Source organism: Haliotis cracherodii, unplaced genomic scaffold, assembly GCF_022045235.1.
Source record: "Haliotis cracherodii isolate W230 unplaced genomic scaffold, xgHalCrac1.p SCAF_6, whole genome shotgun sequence".
NCBI classification, from domain to species: domain Eukaryota; kingdom Metazoa; phylum Mollusca; class Gastropoda; order Lepetellida; family Haliotidae; genus Haliotis; species Haliotis cracherodii.
This window is the reverse complement of record NW_027266319.1, coordinates 14,421,443-14,437,266: the sequence shown is the minus strand read 5'-3', so window position 1 is coordinate 14,437,266 and position 15,824 is coordinate 14,421,443. Positions and strand designations below refer to the sequence as shown.

Below are 15,824 nucleotides of genomic sequence, written 5' to 3'. Positions count from 1 at the left end.
AACTTAATCATATTAGTTTAGTGCATTTTACAAAGGGTTAAATCATACAATAAATGCATTAATATATAGGAGAAATGACAACAATAGGTCGTGCTTGAGGAAATATTTTAGGGACCGGTTATTTTATATTCTAGGGCAGCTAGGAGTTTTGTTCTTTTCAGAATATGTTTTCGGACACTTTTTTTTAAACGCGCAATGTTTTTTGCTAAAAAAACATGTGTTCTATCCACACAGCAGCCAGCATATCTTGTGAAAGATATATATTTTAAATTTACTCGTGAAACCTTAGGACCAATTATTTTTTCCAAGTATTTTCGATAACAGAATAGTATTTTAAAACCAAATGTTCGGTTCCGTTGTATGTCAGTTGGGTTTGTATGGATGGCATTGGTGTCTTTAGAAGAAATTATTTTTTCTGAAATATCAGATCTGACGGGTGTCTTAGTATGTGATTGAGGTATTACCTGTACATCGATCATCACTGTTGCTGTCAAACTGTATTCTCCGTCACCGTCTGCCACTGAAGCAATCAGTAGGAAATGTGTATCTTCAGGTTCTAGAGATTCTAAATCTATGTTGCTACCATCAGCAAATAGTTCAAGTCCCACAAGCCTAAATGTTGCATTGGGAATCATGCCATGTATGTTTGTTGTGAAATTGAAGGTGTTCTCATCTTCATCTGTACAAAGTAACGTCAGAATGGGTCCATCTGTAAATGGACAGATATCAATGAAATATAAATGACTGCTTATTTCAATTTAATATGCAACAACTTTGAAATCACTATTTCTCGTAAAAGTTAATCTATCACTAATGTTAAATCATTTGGATAGAAACACATACGAGAAATACCTACAAGCCACCATGGCTTACAATAGATTAATCGATGGCGTGAATGTTAAATCTCCTTCTCCCCATCTAAAGATTTCTCTTGCAGATACCTCACCTTATTTCCTGTCAACTACAAGAACAAACACCTTCCAAACTATATCTCACACTGAGTTTCAGATCTCATTACACAGCGTGTGATAACTAGTCCTGGCTACTAAGAGACACCCTTTAAATACCAATCACCTTTAGTGGTAGGATAACATATCTTTCTCGGGCCCACTCGGGTCCACTCGCCTTGCACAGCTACAAACATAACTACATAACATCTCGGGCAGCAAAGTAGCGACATTTTTCTAATGTAAATCGTGAGGCGTCATGCACATGTATGTTTTCGAAAAGGTTTTCAAATCAGGTAATACCCTTTGATGTGAAGACAAAAGTAATCGAAAAAAATTTGAAAAGTTATATAACGTTCGCGACTGTCGCCAGTTTATGTGATAGTCACGTGCACGAAACTTGTTCCAATATGGATTCCCGTCAATGCTGGCCGAGGTCTTGTTTATGTAAGATGAGCAGAATGCAGAGAAAGCTAGCACCGAATAGTACGGGGTTATCAAGCGCAACAACCTACCAGAGCTCCAGATAGACAGCGTATTTGCGTAAAATACGCACAATAAATCACCATAAATGGGAATTGCTTGCGTACACATATGCATGAAATTTTTTTTTTAAAACAGTAGCAAACAATACTGTGCATAATTAGCCATTAGCCAATGCAGCCATTTCAGCGTACCCAAATATCTTCACACATGTTTATTTAATTATCGAAAGTAGGTATAACATACATTGTACCTCTCGTTTATTGTAACTGAGATGTGTATCGCTGTTGTGCGACCTGTGACGAACTTGGGGCAGGGCATGAACAGAAGAGGTGAGGTAAGGTGAAATTGGGTTTAACGTCGCGTCCAAGATTATTGTGTGTGTGGCTGCTTTTACTAGTCCGGACTGATGCCGATTTATAGTGCTAGCCCACCGAGATACCATGCTGCAGTTTAACATGAATACCCCACTCAAACACAGTATACTGACTCCGAGCTGACCAGTCCTTGTTTTAGACCCTTAATGCCGAGCGCCAGACAGGGTAACAACAAGTACCATCTTTTAACGTCTTTTAGTATGACGCGGCCGGGGATCGAACCCCGGACCTTCCGCTCTCCAGGCGGACGCTCTACCACTAGACCACTAAGGCGGTCTGAACAGAAGACAACAGAAGTTACCCGAAGCAGAAGGTTACGCAGAATTATTTTTAAACTTTATTTTTTACCTAACAGTCTGAACCCAAAAGAGTAAAAGTATTTTGAACACCCAAAGAAAACTGCCAAATACCCAAAATGACTGATAACATATGAATAAATACTATTTGGTTCAATACTAATATCTAGATCCCTGACTTACCGTACGTAGTATTCTCTGTTACATTAGCTCTGTAGACATCCTGAGAACACAGTGGGGGGTTGTCGTTCACGTTCGTTATGTTGACGCCGACAGAAACGTTGGCAGTGTTACCCCCCTTGTCAACCACACTCAGAATCAAATCGTTGATGACCCGAGTGCCATTAGGACCGTCATAGTCTATCGCCGTCCTCGTGAACATTGCACCCGTCAATTCGTCGATATCGAAATAGACACTGTCATTTCCTGTTGGATATAGATCAATATAAAAGTTGTAAAATATCTTTCGTAGCAGACATTCATATATATCATGAACTATGGGTTCATAGGTTCAGGGTTCATGCGATAATCTGGTAGCCTTGAACGTCTGAGATAAAATAAAATCTTTCAAGGCTATCTGTTGGTGAGTGATTTATCATATTTTACAATATTTTTACAGGACAGGGGTTGGATAGGATGTTTTATGGCCAAAGAAATGTCACGTTCCCATGGCAATCGTTTAAGAAACGTCATGATAGTTAAGTGTTTATGTGACTGAGAAAATGTTGTATTTCTTTCAACACTTTCATGATATGAACACACCATTATCAGTCTTTACTATATTTCCATAGGAATCCTGCTTGGGTCAAAACCGTTAAAATTATAAAAGCCCCTCCGGAAAGCCCAAGTTTGGTCTTCTCGGCACATTAAAACAGTGGTGCTTTAATTTGTCAATCGGGAGCACGAGTGGCACAGTCATATCAGACGAAGCAATGCCCGTGAAGATACGGGGCAGAATAGGTCTTCAGCAACCCATGCCTGTCGTAAAAGGCAACTAACGGGATCGGGTAGTCAGGCTCCTGACTTGGCTTGGTCTGGTCCAGACTCGATTATTTACTGACCGCCGTCATATAGCTGCGGCATTAAATAACAAACAAAAACAAAACTTCCATGTGCGAGTTGAGCCCTGCGTTCGTCAGGCCTGCTCCAAACCTATAATCGAGGGTTCGAATCCCGGTTCGCTGTGATAATATTTCTAAGTTATCAGCACCATATCCGTGCTCGTAGGTTCCACCAAAGTGGTAAATGTCCAAACCTTCAAAAGTCTTCCTCCAAAATCACTCCTTGATATGACTGAAATACTGTTTTAAGCGGCGCTAATCCCAACTCACTCAATATTATGAATAACAAAACACAAATAAGTGCTGACAGTCATAAAAAAAAAACATGTCCGTTCACTGTCATGACACTATTTTGTTATGTTTTTTGTCTCTCGTGCGCCAATAGGTGATCCTTTCGTAATAATTCTCACCACTCAGTGTGTAGTTAACGACGTCATCTATGTCCCTGTCCCGTACATGGAACAGCTTGTGGAGAGAGGCTCCCGCCGACAACCCTTCCTGCAGCTGTGTGGATTCCAGAGTGATTTCAGGCGTTTCGTCATACACGTTTGTCACAGTCACGTAGACTGAAGCAGAGGCGTCCTGCTCCCCATCATAGGCCCTGGAACATGAATCATAAGCTTGAGTTAATATGTGAGTATGGTTTAACGCCGCTTTTAACAATATTTCTACAATATCAAGGTAGGGGACGTCAGAAATGGGCTTCACACATACTCAAGGGGAAATCGAACTCGGGTTTTTGGCGTAACGAGCGAACACTGTAACCACGAGGCCACCCTACCCCAAATGATAAATGAAAATTCAATATAATTTTCACCACTATTTTGCCATCTGTTTCGGCAGATAATCGAGACTGGTTAATGTTTGGCGTTTGGAATGTATGAATATTTAAGCACAGTTACAGCCATATCACGAAAGGCTACTCCAAGACTTTGTTTCACACATTGTACCTACTTTTGAACTCTAACCGAAGTGGTTGTTGGTGATGTTTTTTTGTTTTAGCCCGCACTCAGCAATATTCCAGCTATATGACGGCGGTTTGCAAATAATCGAGTCTGGACCGCACAATCCAGTGATTGACATCATGAGCATCGATCCACGCAATTGGGATACGTTGACATGCATCAAACCAGTCAGCCTCTTACGACAAACATTGTCGCCTTTTGCGGCAAGCATGGAATGCTGAAGACCCTATTCTAACCCGGAACTTCACGGGTCTCTAACCTATGTCTGCGGCATATTAAGGGACGTTGCAACAACTAGGCTAATCCACATCCCTTATCAGGATGAATATTATTTACTACCAAACGATTTTCCTGAGATCCCTTTAACATGGAACATCCACTATAATACCATTTCGTTTAATGTTTGTGGCCCGGTGGTCTACGGTGCCGCAATTTGCAGTGTATCGATACATCCGCTGATGGTGGGGTTGAATCCCAAATTTGCTCCGATTATGAACCTGGAGTGTAAACTCTGGACGCATGGTAAACGGGTTTACCATGGCGAGCTGACACACCGTTATATATTATAACTAAAATAGTGTTTCAAAGCGGCGTTAAACACAACTAACTCACATATGTTTCGTATATTTGTTGTTTATGCCGCGGTCGTGATTACGACGTCCAATAAAAAGGTTCTCTGGGCGTGATGATTCTTCACGATTCAGCTGGAATATTGCCAGATGCGACGTAAAACAATACTTAATCAAGAGCACGCAAACATTCATTCAGACAAATCAGCAACTTACTTCACTTCGATGGCAAAAAACTTTTTCATTTCAAAATCCAAACTTTTCTGCAAGGTTAACGCCAAATCTTCGAATTTGAAATAATCTGCATTGGTCTTCACGACGTCTAAAGTCAGGTTCTTGCCTTCTGGATCCGAAGCGGTAACGTTTAGTATCACATCTCCAATATCCGTATCCTCCCCTACTTCAACTCTGTAAACAGTTTCTGCAAAGACTGGTGGCTGGTTGTTGATATGCTTGAGTCTGACCCTGATCTGACCTTGAACTGACTTTTGGAGTGAGCCTCGATCTGATGCTTGGACTTCTATATCATAGTATTGTATATGTTCGCTGTCTTTTTCAGCTACCAAATTTCGCATAATAGCAAGGTTTCCCGTGGAATCATCTACAGTGAACAAGCCCGTTGTGTTATCTCCAGTATCTGAAAGAAAAAGGGTCAGCAGTCAATTCATTGGAGTTATAAACTTTTATAAACTGAGGGCCAAAATGTATGAAAGTCGGAGCTGAACCTTCAAAGAGTGAGGACCAAACTGTATGAAAGTCGGAGCTGAACTTTCATAGTGTGAGGGCCAAACTGTACGAAAGTCGAAGCTGAACCTTCAAAGAGTGAGGGCCAAAATGTATGACAGTCGGAGCTGAACCTTCAAAGAGTGAGGACCAAACTGTATGAAAGTCGGAGCTGAACTTTCATAGTGTGAGGGCCAAACTGTACGAAAGTCGGAGCTGAACCTTCAAAGAGTGAGGGCCAAAATGTATGAAAGTCGGAGCTGAACCTTCAAAGAGTGAGGGCCAAACTGTATGAAAGTCGGAGCTGAACCTTCAAAGAGTGAGGGCCAAACTGTATGAAAGTCAGAGCTGAACCTTCAAAGAGTGAGGGCCAAACTGTATGAAAGTCGGAGCTGAACGTTCAAAGAGTGAGGGCCAAACTGTATGAAAGTCGGAGCTGAACCTTCAAAGAGTGAGGGCCAAACTGTATGAAAGTCGGAGCCGAACCTTCAAAGAGTGAGGGCCAAACTTTATGAAAGTCGGAGCCGAACCTTCAAAGAGTGAGGGCCAAACTGTATGAAAGTCGGAGCTGAACTTTCAAAGAGTGAAGGCCAAACTGTATGAAAGTCGAAGCTGAACTTTCATAGTGTGAGGGCCAAACTGTATGAAAGTCAGAGCTTGTCTCCTTAGAACACACACAAAGTGAAAGTCAATTCTTATAATGTTTATATCACTATTTGTTACCTCGAATGACATAGGCCTAGATCTATGCACAGTTTTATTTAGTACATGTGACTTCATGTTTTCACTGACAGGCATACAACAACCAGCTGTTTCGCAGAATAGAATAGTTCCTCAACATGACAGGTGACGTGGGAGTATATATGCACAACATGTTCTACAGGTACATCTGGTGTAGTTTGTTTACAACAAAGGTATTCGAATAACATCATCATTGGATGAGAAAGGTGTGTTAAGATCTACCTCGATAAGTCAGTCAGAATAACAGCGCGTCGTGATACATTTACAACAAGTACAAGACGTCAAAATGGCCGACACGATAAACGGGAGAGATTTCCGAAGTGGTTAATGAATCTGTGGCGGTCACATGTGTTGGTCATCATGGATAAATTGGCCGATCATTGAAAGGTGATTATTATGATGTGCCAAATAGACACTCAGGTAAATTCATAGATTGCTGCAGACTGTCACTGTCAGTCTAGATACGGATCGAGTCAATAATACGATAATTGATGTGAATTTCTTCATTTTGTTCACTAGGATGGGTCGTAGCAAGGATATTCGTAAACGTTCACGCAGTCAAACTCTCTGACGTTTCTCAATGTATGCTAAAACGCTGAGTTAAAGGGTTCAAATTATTAGAAACAAGGCTTCTGTATATATTCGTGCTGGGGAATTCCCAGGGGTTTTTACCAAGTAGTCCGTCAGTGTTTACGTCACTTCAAGAACACGGTCTCGTGAAAAGCGTATGAACGTCAAATTGGCGGTCATGTAACAGACCTCTCGTCCAATGGAAAAGCGGTATATCGTGTAAACTTCAAATTAAACATGTACATGCATGTGGCATTATACAGATATTCGTCATGACATACCCAACAGTATATTCAACATGTTTAATAGTAAATGTATTATGTCTATGAACCTGTTTTTGTACAAACTGCATTCTTGACTGAAAATTATTTCGTTCTTAAAGGATTTCCTACATGGCATATATACAAGGCCATTTCTGGTTACATTGCTGAAATATTGCTAAAAGCGACATAAAACTATACTCACTCACTCTTTGCGGATACCCTCAATTTTTTATCAAGTAAACGTAGATATTAGTTGTATACATGTGCAGAAATAGTTCGTAAACTGATTAAAGAGGAGTGTTAAGAGATCGACCAAACTTACCCGAAGTTGTGGACATAACGTCGAATTTAATGATTCCATCATCTCCAGCATCGTCGTCCTTGACCTTGAACGAGATGAGAACGGTGCCAACAGGAGCATTCTGGGATATATGAAGATCCGGAAATGACCCATTGATGTCTGGTTTGGGTGATGACCATTCCGGTTCATATTCGTTTGAAGGTTGTATCTGGTATTGGACAAAGTGGTTTCCAATTGTTATATAAGAAGAAGGGGGAAGATACACGTTCAATGTTGAAACCATCATACTATCAACGATGACAGGATGACCGTGAATACTGTATACGTATAACAGTATTGTTATGACTGACTATGATAGAAAGAATAATTAACAATATAAGTAAAAAATTGAAGAATCGATTTTTGAATATTATGTAAATGTATTCAGTTATGCTGTTGAAATTCATAATCTTTTTAGAAACACCATTGCTTGGATGATAAATATACACAGAACATCTACTTCATAAACAACAAGTTTCCGGAGATTTTGAAACCGAAGGTTTGTGAAATCAAGGGTCGTTACTAGGTGAAAAATCAAAATATGCCAAACAAATCGGCACTACAGTTCAGTAGCATAGTAACGTATTGACTTAAGGTATGCACGTTTTTCTACATATTATTACTAAAACAATATTCACTATTGATAGTTTATTTGACATTTGACTGCAATATATTTTAATGTTGTTGGGGTACAAACACAAAAGATATTTGATAAACAATAAGTCAACAATAATAACTTCACAGATTGCTTATTTAATCATAACCACACAACATTATAGACAAAGATACGAATCCAGTCACATCGTTCAGCATAAGAATGCAACACAATCCCCGCCCACTCCATTATGAGCCAATCAGGGGTCCTCTAGTAGGGTGGCCTTATGTGGCTTGGGTTTATGGAAATACAAAGGCAAACACAACTGCTGGTTTAGCCAATTAAATGCCATAGAATCATTTCCAATGCACAAATTACTGTTACGCTGAAGACCTATTCTAAACGGGATCTTCACGGGTCCTACGAACTCACGTCCAGTCACGATGACTTGAAACAAACTCTGCAAATCGAATTGCGGCGCTTTAGACTACTGGGCCACCTGTGTCCCCTATGTGTTTAAAGGTCATTGGTCGAACTCACCAAGACATGAACAAGGACTGTGGCAGTGTTGACCCGCCCACGACTTCCGTTCTGTTGATCCGTTACAAGGACGGTCAGGAGGAATGGTTGTTGGTGTACACAACATTGCTCGAAATCAATTTCTCCATCCAAATAAAGGCTCAGGCCACTCGTCTTGAACATCGTATAATGGTTTCCATCTTTAATCTCTGAAGTCAGGTTGGTGGTATTATCGTCTATGTCTTGGCAGTCCAGTGTGAAGATTGAATCATCTGAGGGAGAAACTCACTTTCAGCAAAGAAGGCTTCATTTAAAGAATAGGGTTTTCTATCATGTTTATGTTTTCCTGTTGCTCTTCGTCATCTACTGCTACTCTCATTTCTGTAGATATTAAGATAAATACTGCTTTAATTTGTTTATTTCACTTTAAACAAGAAAAAAATAAAAGTGATAAGTGCCTTTCCAAAAACAGAAATATCTGCTGAAATCGTCACTATGAATCACTATTAAGCGGTAATGATACCAAGTGTTCGCGAAAAGGTGAGCGTAACTATCCTACATCGCCGATGGCACCTGTTACAAACACATGCAATGACAAGTCAAGTGTTGGCCCAAACATGGTGAAAATATGGAGAACTTCCAAACTAAACTACACTCACTATTTAAAAATGATAGGGACTCCTTACTTGTGGAGGTGTTTTCTGTGATGTTCACTGTATATAGGGTGTCTGAACATATTGGGGCATTGTCGTTTATGTTCGAAATTGTAACGTTGAACGTTACGTTGGCCGTGTTGCCTCCCTTGTCCACAACAGTCAAGGTCAAATCATCCAGGAAGTGACGACCATCATCGCCATCAAAGTCCACAGCCTTTCTAATTCGGATCTCCAGAGATGTTGGATTTATGTCGAAGTACTGACTGTCATTGCCTGTTGGAATGTTTGTATAAATCATATTAGAATATTTCATTACAAATATGTTGTAATCTATCAAATCTGTAAAACAGTATATATTTTCGCAAAAATAATGAATATGTAGGGCACAGTATCATACACTTGTTTTCTTCCTGTATTCTAAGTTATGTCACGGCGTTGGTAGCAAAGCGTCTTAACAAATTTAACGTGGGGATACCGGGTATGAATACATGCTTTATCACACAAAACTGGCTTCCACGGGAGTAATCAAGCAACATCTCTGAGGTTATATTGCTTTAATAAAATGGCATCACCGTACTTGCAGACCATTGTGACCTCATCGGTTACCATGGCGTCACTATCAAATGACATCAGTATTCTCTTTGCCACCAAAACTGGTTAAGCTTTATTTTTTACACACAATACTCTGATTATTACTGTTTACAAACTGAACAAGTGTACTGTACCGTGAATATTTTAATACTTTAATGTGGGAACGCCACACTTGCAAAGTGATCATACGGTTACGTTATCATTATACAGGCTGTCAAATGGATATCGTAGCTGTCCAGATGTGACGTTAAATGTTAACTCACTCACTCACTCACTCGTAGCTGTCCAGATGTAACTGGTCGTGCGTTATATCAAATTCTTATTAAGCAAGGTTCAAGCTCACCATTCAACACCAAGGTAAGACTGTCATTGAAATCCGTATCCTCAACTGTGAATAGGTGAACTACAGAACCCGGTGGTATTTCTTCTGGTATTTCTAGAGGGTCTTTAGTTAATATCACAGGGTCTTCATCGTTGATATCCAGAACTTCTACAGACACAGTTGCAAGTGTTTCGTGTTTACCATCACTTGCACTGAAAACCAAAGAATCTTGGTCTCATTGTTATAGTGACGGCAAGGTACTATTAGCCTAGAAGATAAAAACCTGGTTCTTCAATCCGAAGTCCAAGGTTGGAATCCCAACAGGAGTACAAAATGTAAGGCTGTGGAATGCTCAAAATATGACTAACTCTCTCAATTAGGAATATGATCTCAGAATGAAGATGCAAACAAAGTAATCACCATTCAACATCTTTTAGTAGCTACTAATGAAGCAAAACGAACTGAAACGTTGTGAAAGGTCCAATAAAAGGAGCAGCTAGGTGAGTGTTGTTTTACGTCTAAGTCAGCAATATTCAATCTCGGACAAGTCCATTTTACGAACAGGTGGGTTAAGTTTGGTATTTCCCTCATATTCTCACAATCCTCTCATCGATTTTCTGTACGGTTCCTCCTTATACCGATTGTAATATCTCTCCCACTTTTGGATGCGATCGTTCGGCCACTGCGTTTATCTGCGTAGCCCAGTTGTATCTATGGGGAACAACCAACTAGACACTCCCCTCTCAAACATAACGTCGTCCAATATATGACGTCATCAAGTTGCAAGCGCGTATTCAAATCTCCAGAAATGACGCCATGATGGACCAATGTTTTATTGAAAATAAACCACGCTTCGTTCCTCATTGTTCTTTGCGATTTATCGCGAAGCTATCTTAATTAATGTCGGGAGAAAGTTCGATGAGACGTTCACAACTTTGGTGAAACCCACGATCACAGGTATGGTGTGGACAAGGTACGGATCACAATCAGGGCAATTCTGGAGAAACAATAAACTTCTCTGACCTTACGTGTATCATAATGCATACGTCTGAAAAAGTTTACACGAAAATATAAAAAAGCCTATGCAAGAGAACAACCCTTCTTGATTATCCGCCGAAACAGATTCCATTTGGCGTAAAGGGTAAAATTGTTGTGAAAAGGATATGAATGGACCACTGAAAATCAGCGATGACACCAGGTGTTCGCTAAAAGGGTAAGCATGTCCTGCCCGACATGTCCTCTTCAAACCAGGCTACAAACAAAGATTGATAAAATGGGAACATGGTCTCTTAAACTATGATCGTAAATATATTAACAACTTTACCTAACTTGGAAGGCAAACAGTTTTTGGTCCTCATAGTCAAGTTTTTCGATCAGCTTTAGCTCATCATAATCCAGAAGGAACTTGCCGGAGTCCATCTGGACCAAGCTCAGGGTGAGGTTGTCATCCTCCGCATCAGATGCATTGATCCTGTGCAGGACAGAACCTGGTACCGTGTCTTCCATCACCCGCAGACTGTAAAAGGTTTGCTCTATCTCCGGGGGAAGGTTTCCAACTCGCTTTACAAACACCTTGATGTTATCTTCTACAGACTTTGGAGGATTTCCTTTGTCAGAAGCCACGATGATGAGGTTAAAGAAGTTTGCATTCCGTGCCTCAGGTATTGAGGACAGTTTGTGGTTGAGTTGAAGATTACCTGACACGTCGTCGATGGTGAAGAGGCCTGTGATATTATTTCCCGAATCTGGAAGAGGAAGATGGTGTGATACCTGATACATTTACGTCAGTTACAACACGAAGTTAATCTCACTGGACCATTGTACTAGTCTTTTGATTGGTCTTACCCAAGAACAGTTCCACAGGCTGCAAAAAAGCAGAACACTGCAGCACGTATCATATCTTTAACGTTTAGAGTGAGTAAGTGCGTAAGGTTTTACGCCGCTTTTAGCGTAATTCCAGCAATATCAAGGCGGGGGACACCAGGAATGGGCTTCACACATTGTACCCATGTCGGGAATCGAACCCGGGTCTTCGGCGTGACGAGCGAAAGCTTTAACCACTAGGCTACCCGACCGCCCCTTTTAACGTTTAGACATCTACATATCACATCAGTTCTGAAAGACTTACATTGGCTTCCCGTTCAGAATAGAAAAAAATCCTGTGTGTGACTTTGCAATGCCAGATTGGAAAAATATTATTGCTCTCGACTACTTTGTGGAGCTCATCAACCTCCCATTCCACCCAGAAGTCTTATATCAGAGCATCAAGACATGTTAAAAGTGCCTCATGTCATCTCGCCCTGCCAACATCAAGCAGTCTCCCTACTTGGCCTCTTTCAGAAAAATCCTGAAAACCCATGTCTTCAGACGTCACTATTTCTACTGCCCTTCTGTTCTTTCCCTCTATCAAAGCTTTCATTTCTTATGTTGCGCTATTAGCATGCACTCGATGGTGGATAATGCCCATTATTAGGATCATCATCATCATGATTATTATTATTACCTGTAATTATCGAAGAGACGCCGAAAGTCAACTCTCCGTCCAGCCCGTCGTCATCGTCCTTGACCGTGAATGTCAACAATGGCGACCCTACAGCTGTGTCGTGGGGTATGTGAATGCTCGGAAAGGATGTCTCATTTGTGTTCGGTAGAGGGGAAACCCACATGGGCGAAAACTCGTTCTTGGATAATATCTGAAGGACGAAACAACACGTTTTCTGAAGGGGTCGCGACGATGTAACACTTTGCGATTGTTGAGGACTAAAGAAACACACACGTTGTCACAGTTTCGACCGAGGGAACGTTTGTCTTCAACATTGGTTCATATGTGTAGACCATTTTCAACCATTTCGTATGTTTTTATACCGGAAAATTATTCTATATCATTTTGTATGAATAAATTAAAATCGGTTAATCGTGTTCGTTCAGTTTGAAATCATTCTCAGAGTTATTAATGATTCTGAAAGTATTTGTGAAAGTAATTGTTCTCCTGACTTCCGCAAATACATAAAAGACCAAGTTATACCTATAATCCAGTTTTAATATTATCTAGTTCATCTAATCTCAAATGTAAAATCATACGAGTTACCTCCACAACAACCATGACAAAGCTTGTTTTGGGTTGACCTGTTTCCGGAATGTCGTGAAGTTCTATCGTCAGCATGTATTGCTTGTCACCACTTTCGTAGTCTAAAGTTTCATCTACCAGAAACAGGTCCAGAGCCTTGACTCGAAAAGCGGAGGAATTCCTCTCAGAACCAAGGATGAGTGTCGTAAAATTGGTTTCATCAATATTGTCTAAATCGGTACAATCAAGAGTGAAAATCGTTGAATCTGTAACAAAAGACATAATACTTTTTAATTTTAACAAAATGAGACAGGATACTTTTATTTCTAACTTTGCCAAATTTTAACCTTTTTCAACTGGTGTGTAATGTGAACAAATAAATCATAGTAATGCTCTTGCGGATAGCTTATTATCTAAATGCCCCATTTGAAATAGATAGAATAGGTCTTCAGCAACCTATGCTTGTCGTAAAATGCGACTATACTTGTCGTAGGAGGCAACTAACGGGATCGGGTGGTCTGGCTCGCTGACTTGGTTGATGCATGCCATCGATCCCAATTGCGTGGGTAGATGCACATGGTGTGAATCACTGGATTGTCTGGTCCAGACTCGATTATTTACAGACCGCCGCCATATAGCTGGAATATTGCTGAGTGCGGAGTTAAACAACAAACCAACCAACAACCATGTTCATTAAGCCGCCTTTTACGACCAGCACAGGCTGCTGTGGATTTGTATTCTTTGCCGGAATAGCCACATATTTGGACACTTTCTACACACGTCATGACTTCTTTCGAAGATAAACTCAGGAAGACAAGGAAGGTTTTAAGTATCATACAAATAACTGTATCACACAAAGTACTGATTCTGGTGAAGACATATACACATAGGTTGCTTGCAGCCTGTCTTAACCTGAAATCCCTACGGGTGACTTTACCAATACAGAACACCGATCATAAACACTGAGAACTTTCAAAATTGCAAGGTAAAGCATCCTGGTAATGTGAGTAGATACTTACTGTAACTGGTATCCTCAGTGATATTTATGCTGTAAACCTTCTCAGAACAAGAGGGGGCGTTATCGTTGATATTGACAACAGTCACGTTGAACGTGGCATTGGCTTCGTTGCCTCCATTGTCCCTCACGGTCAAGGTCACGTTTATTAACATGATTATTCCATCTGCGCCGTCATAATCGATCAGGTTAGCGACTGATATCTCACCGGATGACTGATCGATAGTGAGGAACCACAAATCGTTTCCTGTAATCAACATGATCGTCGTATTTACAATTGTGGTCAAAATAAATATTATTTATTCTTTACGATCTTTCAAATATATCGTGGTGTAATTCAGAATGTCAAATTTATGACCTACTGAATTAAAAAAATTATTTGTTCAATGAAAATATTTAATTTGATTACCTAAACCTCGTTATACTGGTCCACTGTGAATCGAACTGTACATTCATGTCTATTGTGAAAATAGTAATTTGCTTTCTGAATTATATGTATACAATTAATATCATAATAACGTAATGTGTCACTTAGCAAGGATAAATGAAACGAAGCCAGATGTTTTACCACTTAAACTGTAAGTGTGATTGTCGTCAACGTCCATATCCTTCACAGAAAACCAATCATTGAGTGCCGTTCCTATTGGCAGTTCTTCCACCATCTCGATGTCAGACACCAGGTGTATAAACGGAAACTCGTCATAATCATTTTCAACTGATATGTAAACAACTGACGTTACTTCCATCTCTCCATCGCTTGCACTGAAGTAATGATTATGACACGTAAAAAGAAGGAAGTTCAATGACAATGGAAAGAGCTATAATTATACACAGAATGTTTTTGTTTGTTTGTTTGTTGTTTAACACCGCACTCAGCAATATTCTAGCTATATGGTAGCGTTCTGTAAATTATTGAGTCTGGACCACAGATTCCAGTGATTGACATCATGCAATTGGGATACGATGACATACATCAACCAGGTCAGCGAGCCTGACCACCCGATCCCGATCGCTTATTACGACAAGCATAGTCGCCTTTTACGGCAAGCGTTGGTTGCTGATGACCTATTCTACCCCGGATCTTCACGGGTCCAGGGGCGGCCGGGTAGCCTAGTGGTTAAAGCGTTCGCTCGTCACGCCGAAGACCCGGGTTCGATTCCCGACATGGTACAATGTGTGAAGCCCATTTCTGGTGTCCCCAGCCGTGATATTGCTGGAATATTGCTAAAAGCGGCGTAAAACCATACTCACTCACTCACGGGTCCAGAAGGAAAGTTGTTAATACCTAACAATCATGCCAAAAACTGACTAAATAACAGTCTGATTGTGGCATGATGATCTCACCCTCTCCCTGTCTAAAACCCTGGGTGGCGCTGATGTGAAAACTAGATACTCTTACTGAATGTCGAGGTTACAATTAAATTGAAGAACCATGATTATTAGACAAATATATATGATATTTTGTCAATTTGAAACATGGTTCTGTTAAAGTGAACTCCATAAAAAGGACAGACTATGTGACGTCTACATGACAAGTATGCCCATCATATGACGACTTGGGACATCAAGACGAGGTTCACACATTGTGCCCTGGATTGTGTCTGGATAATCGAGTTCGGGTATATTGATTTACCTACCAGGCCACCCCACACACGAAACACACTATACGCGATGAAGAATGGAAATAGTACAGACACCATTTTGCAATGTTTAAGATTAATCCG

At 40.4% G+C, this 15,824-nt stretch overlaps 1 protein-coding gene across 1 annotated transcript in view; it reads right to left on the bottom strand.

Annotated features, from left to right (window-relative positions):
- Positions 1–15,824, bottom strand: part of LOC139446262 (protocadherin Fat 3-like) — a 121,186-nt gene that overhangs the window by 15,788 nt on the left and 89,574 nt on the right. Inside the window, exons 46-57 of the mRNA XM_071227614.1 lie at positions 14,669–14,862; positions 14,105–14,347; positions 13,107–13,351; positions 12,522–12,711; positions 11,343–11,763; positions 10,040–10,230; positions 9,233–9,378; positions 7,318–7,504; positions 4,915–5,335; positions 3,575–3,765; positions 2,287–2,529; positions 465–709 (exon numbers count right to left, since the gene is read on the bottom strand). Of these exons, the coding sequence (XP_071083715.1) occupies positions 465–709; positions 2,287–2,529; positions 3,575–3,765; positions 4,915–5,335; positions 7,318–7,504; positions 9,233–9,378; positions 10,040–10,230; positions 11,343–11,763; positions 12,522–12,711; positions 13,107–13,351; positions 14,105–14,347; positions 14,669–14,862 (2,917 nt within the window). The remainder of the gene's footprint in view (positions 1–464; positions 710–2,286; positions 2,530–3,574; positions 3,766–4,914; positions 5,336–7,317; positions 7,505–9,232; positions 9,379–10,039; positions 10,231–11,342; positions 11,764–12,521; positions 12,712–13,106; positions 13,352–14,104; positions 14,348–14,668; positions 14,863–15,824) is intronic.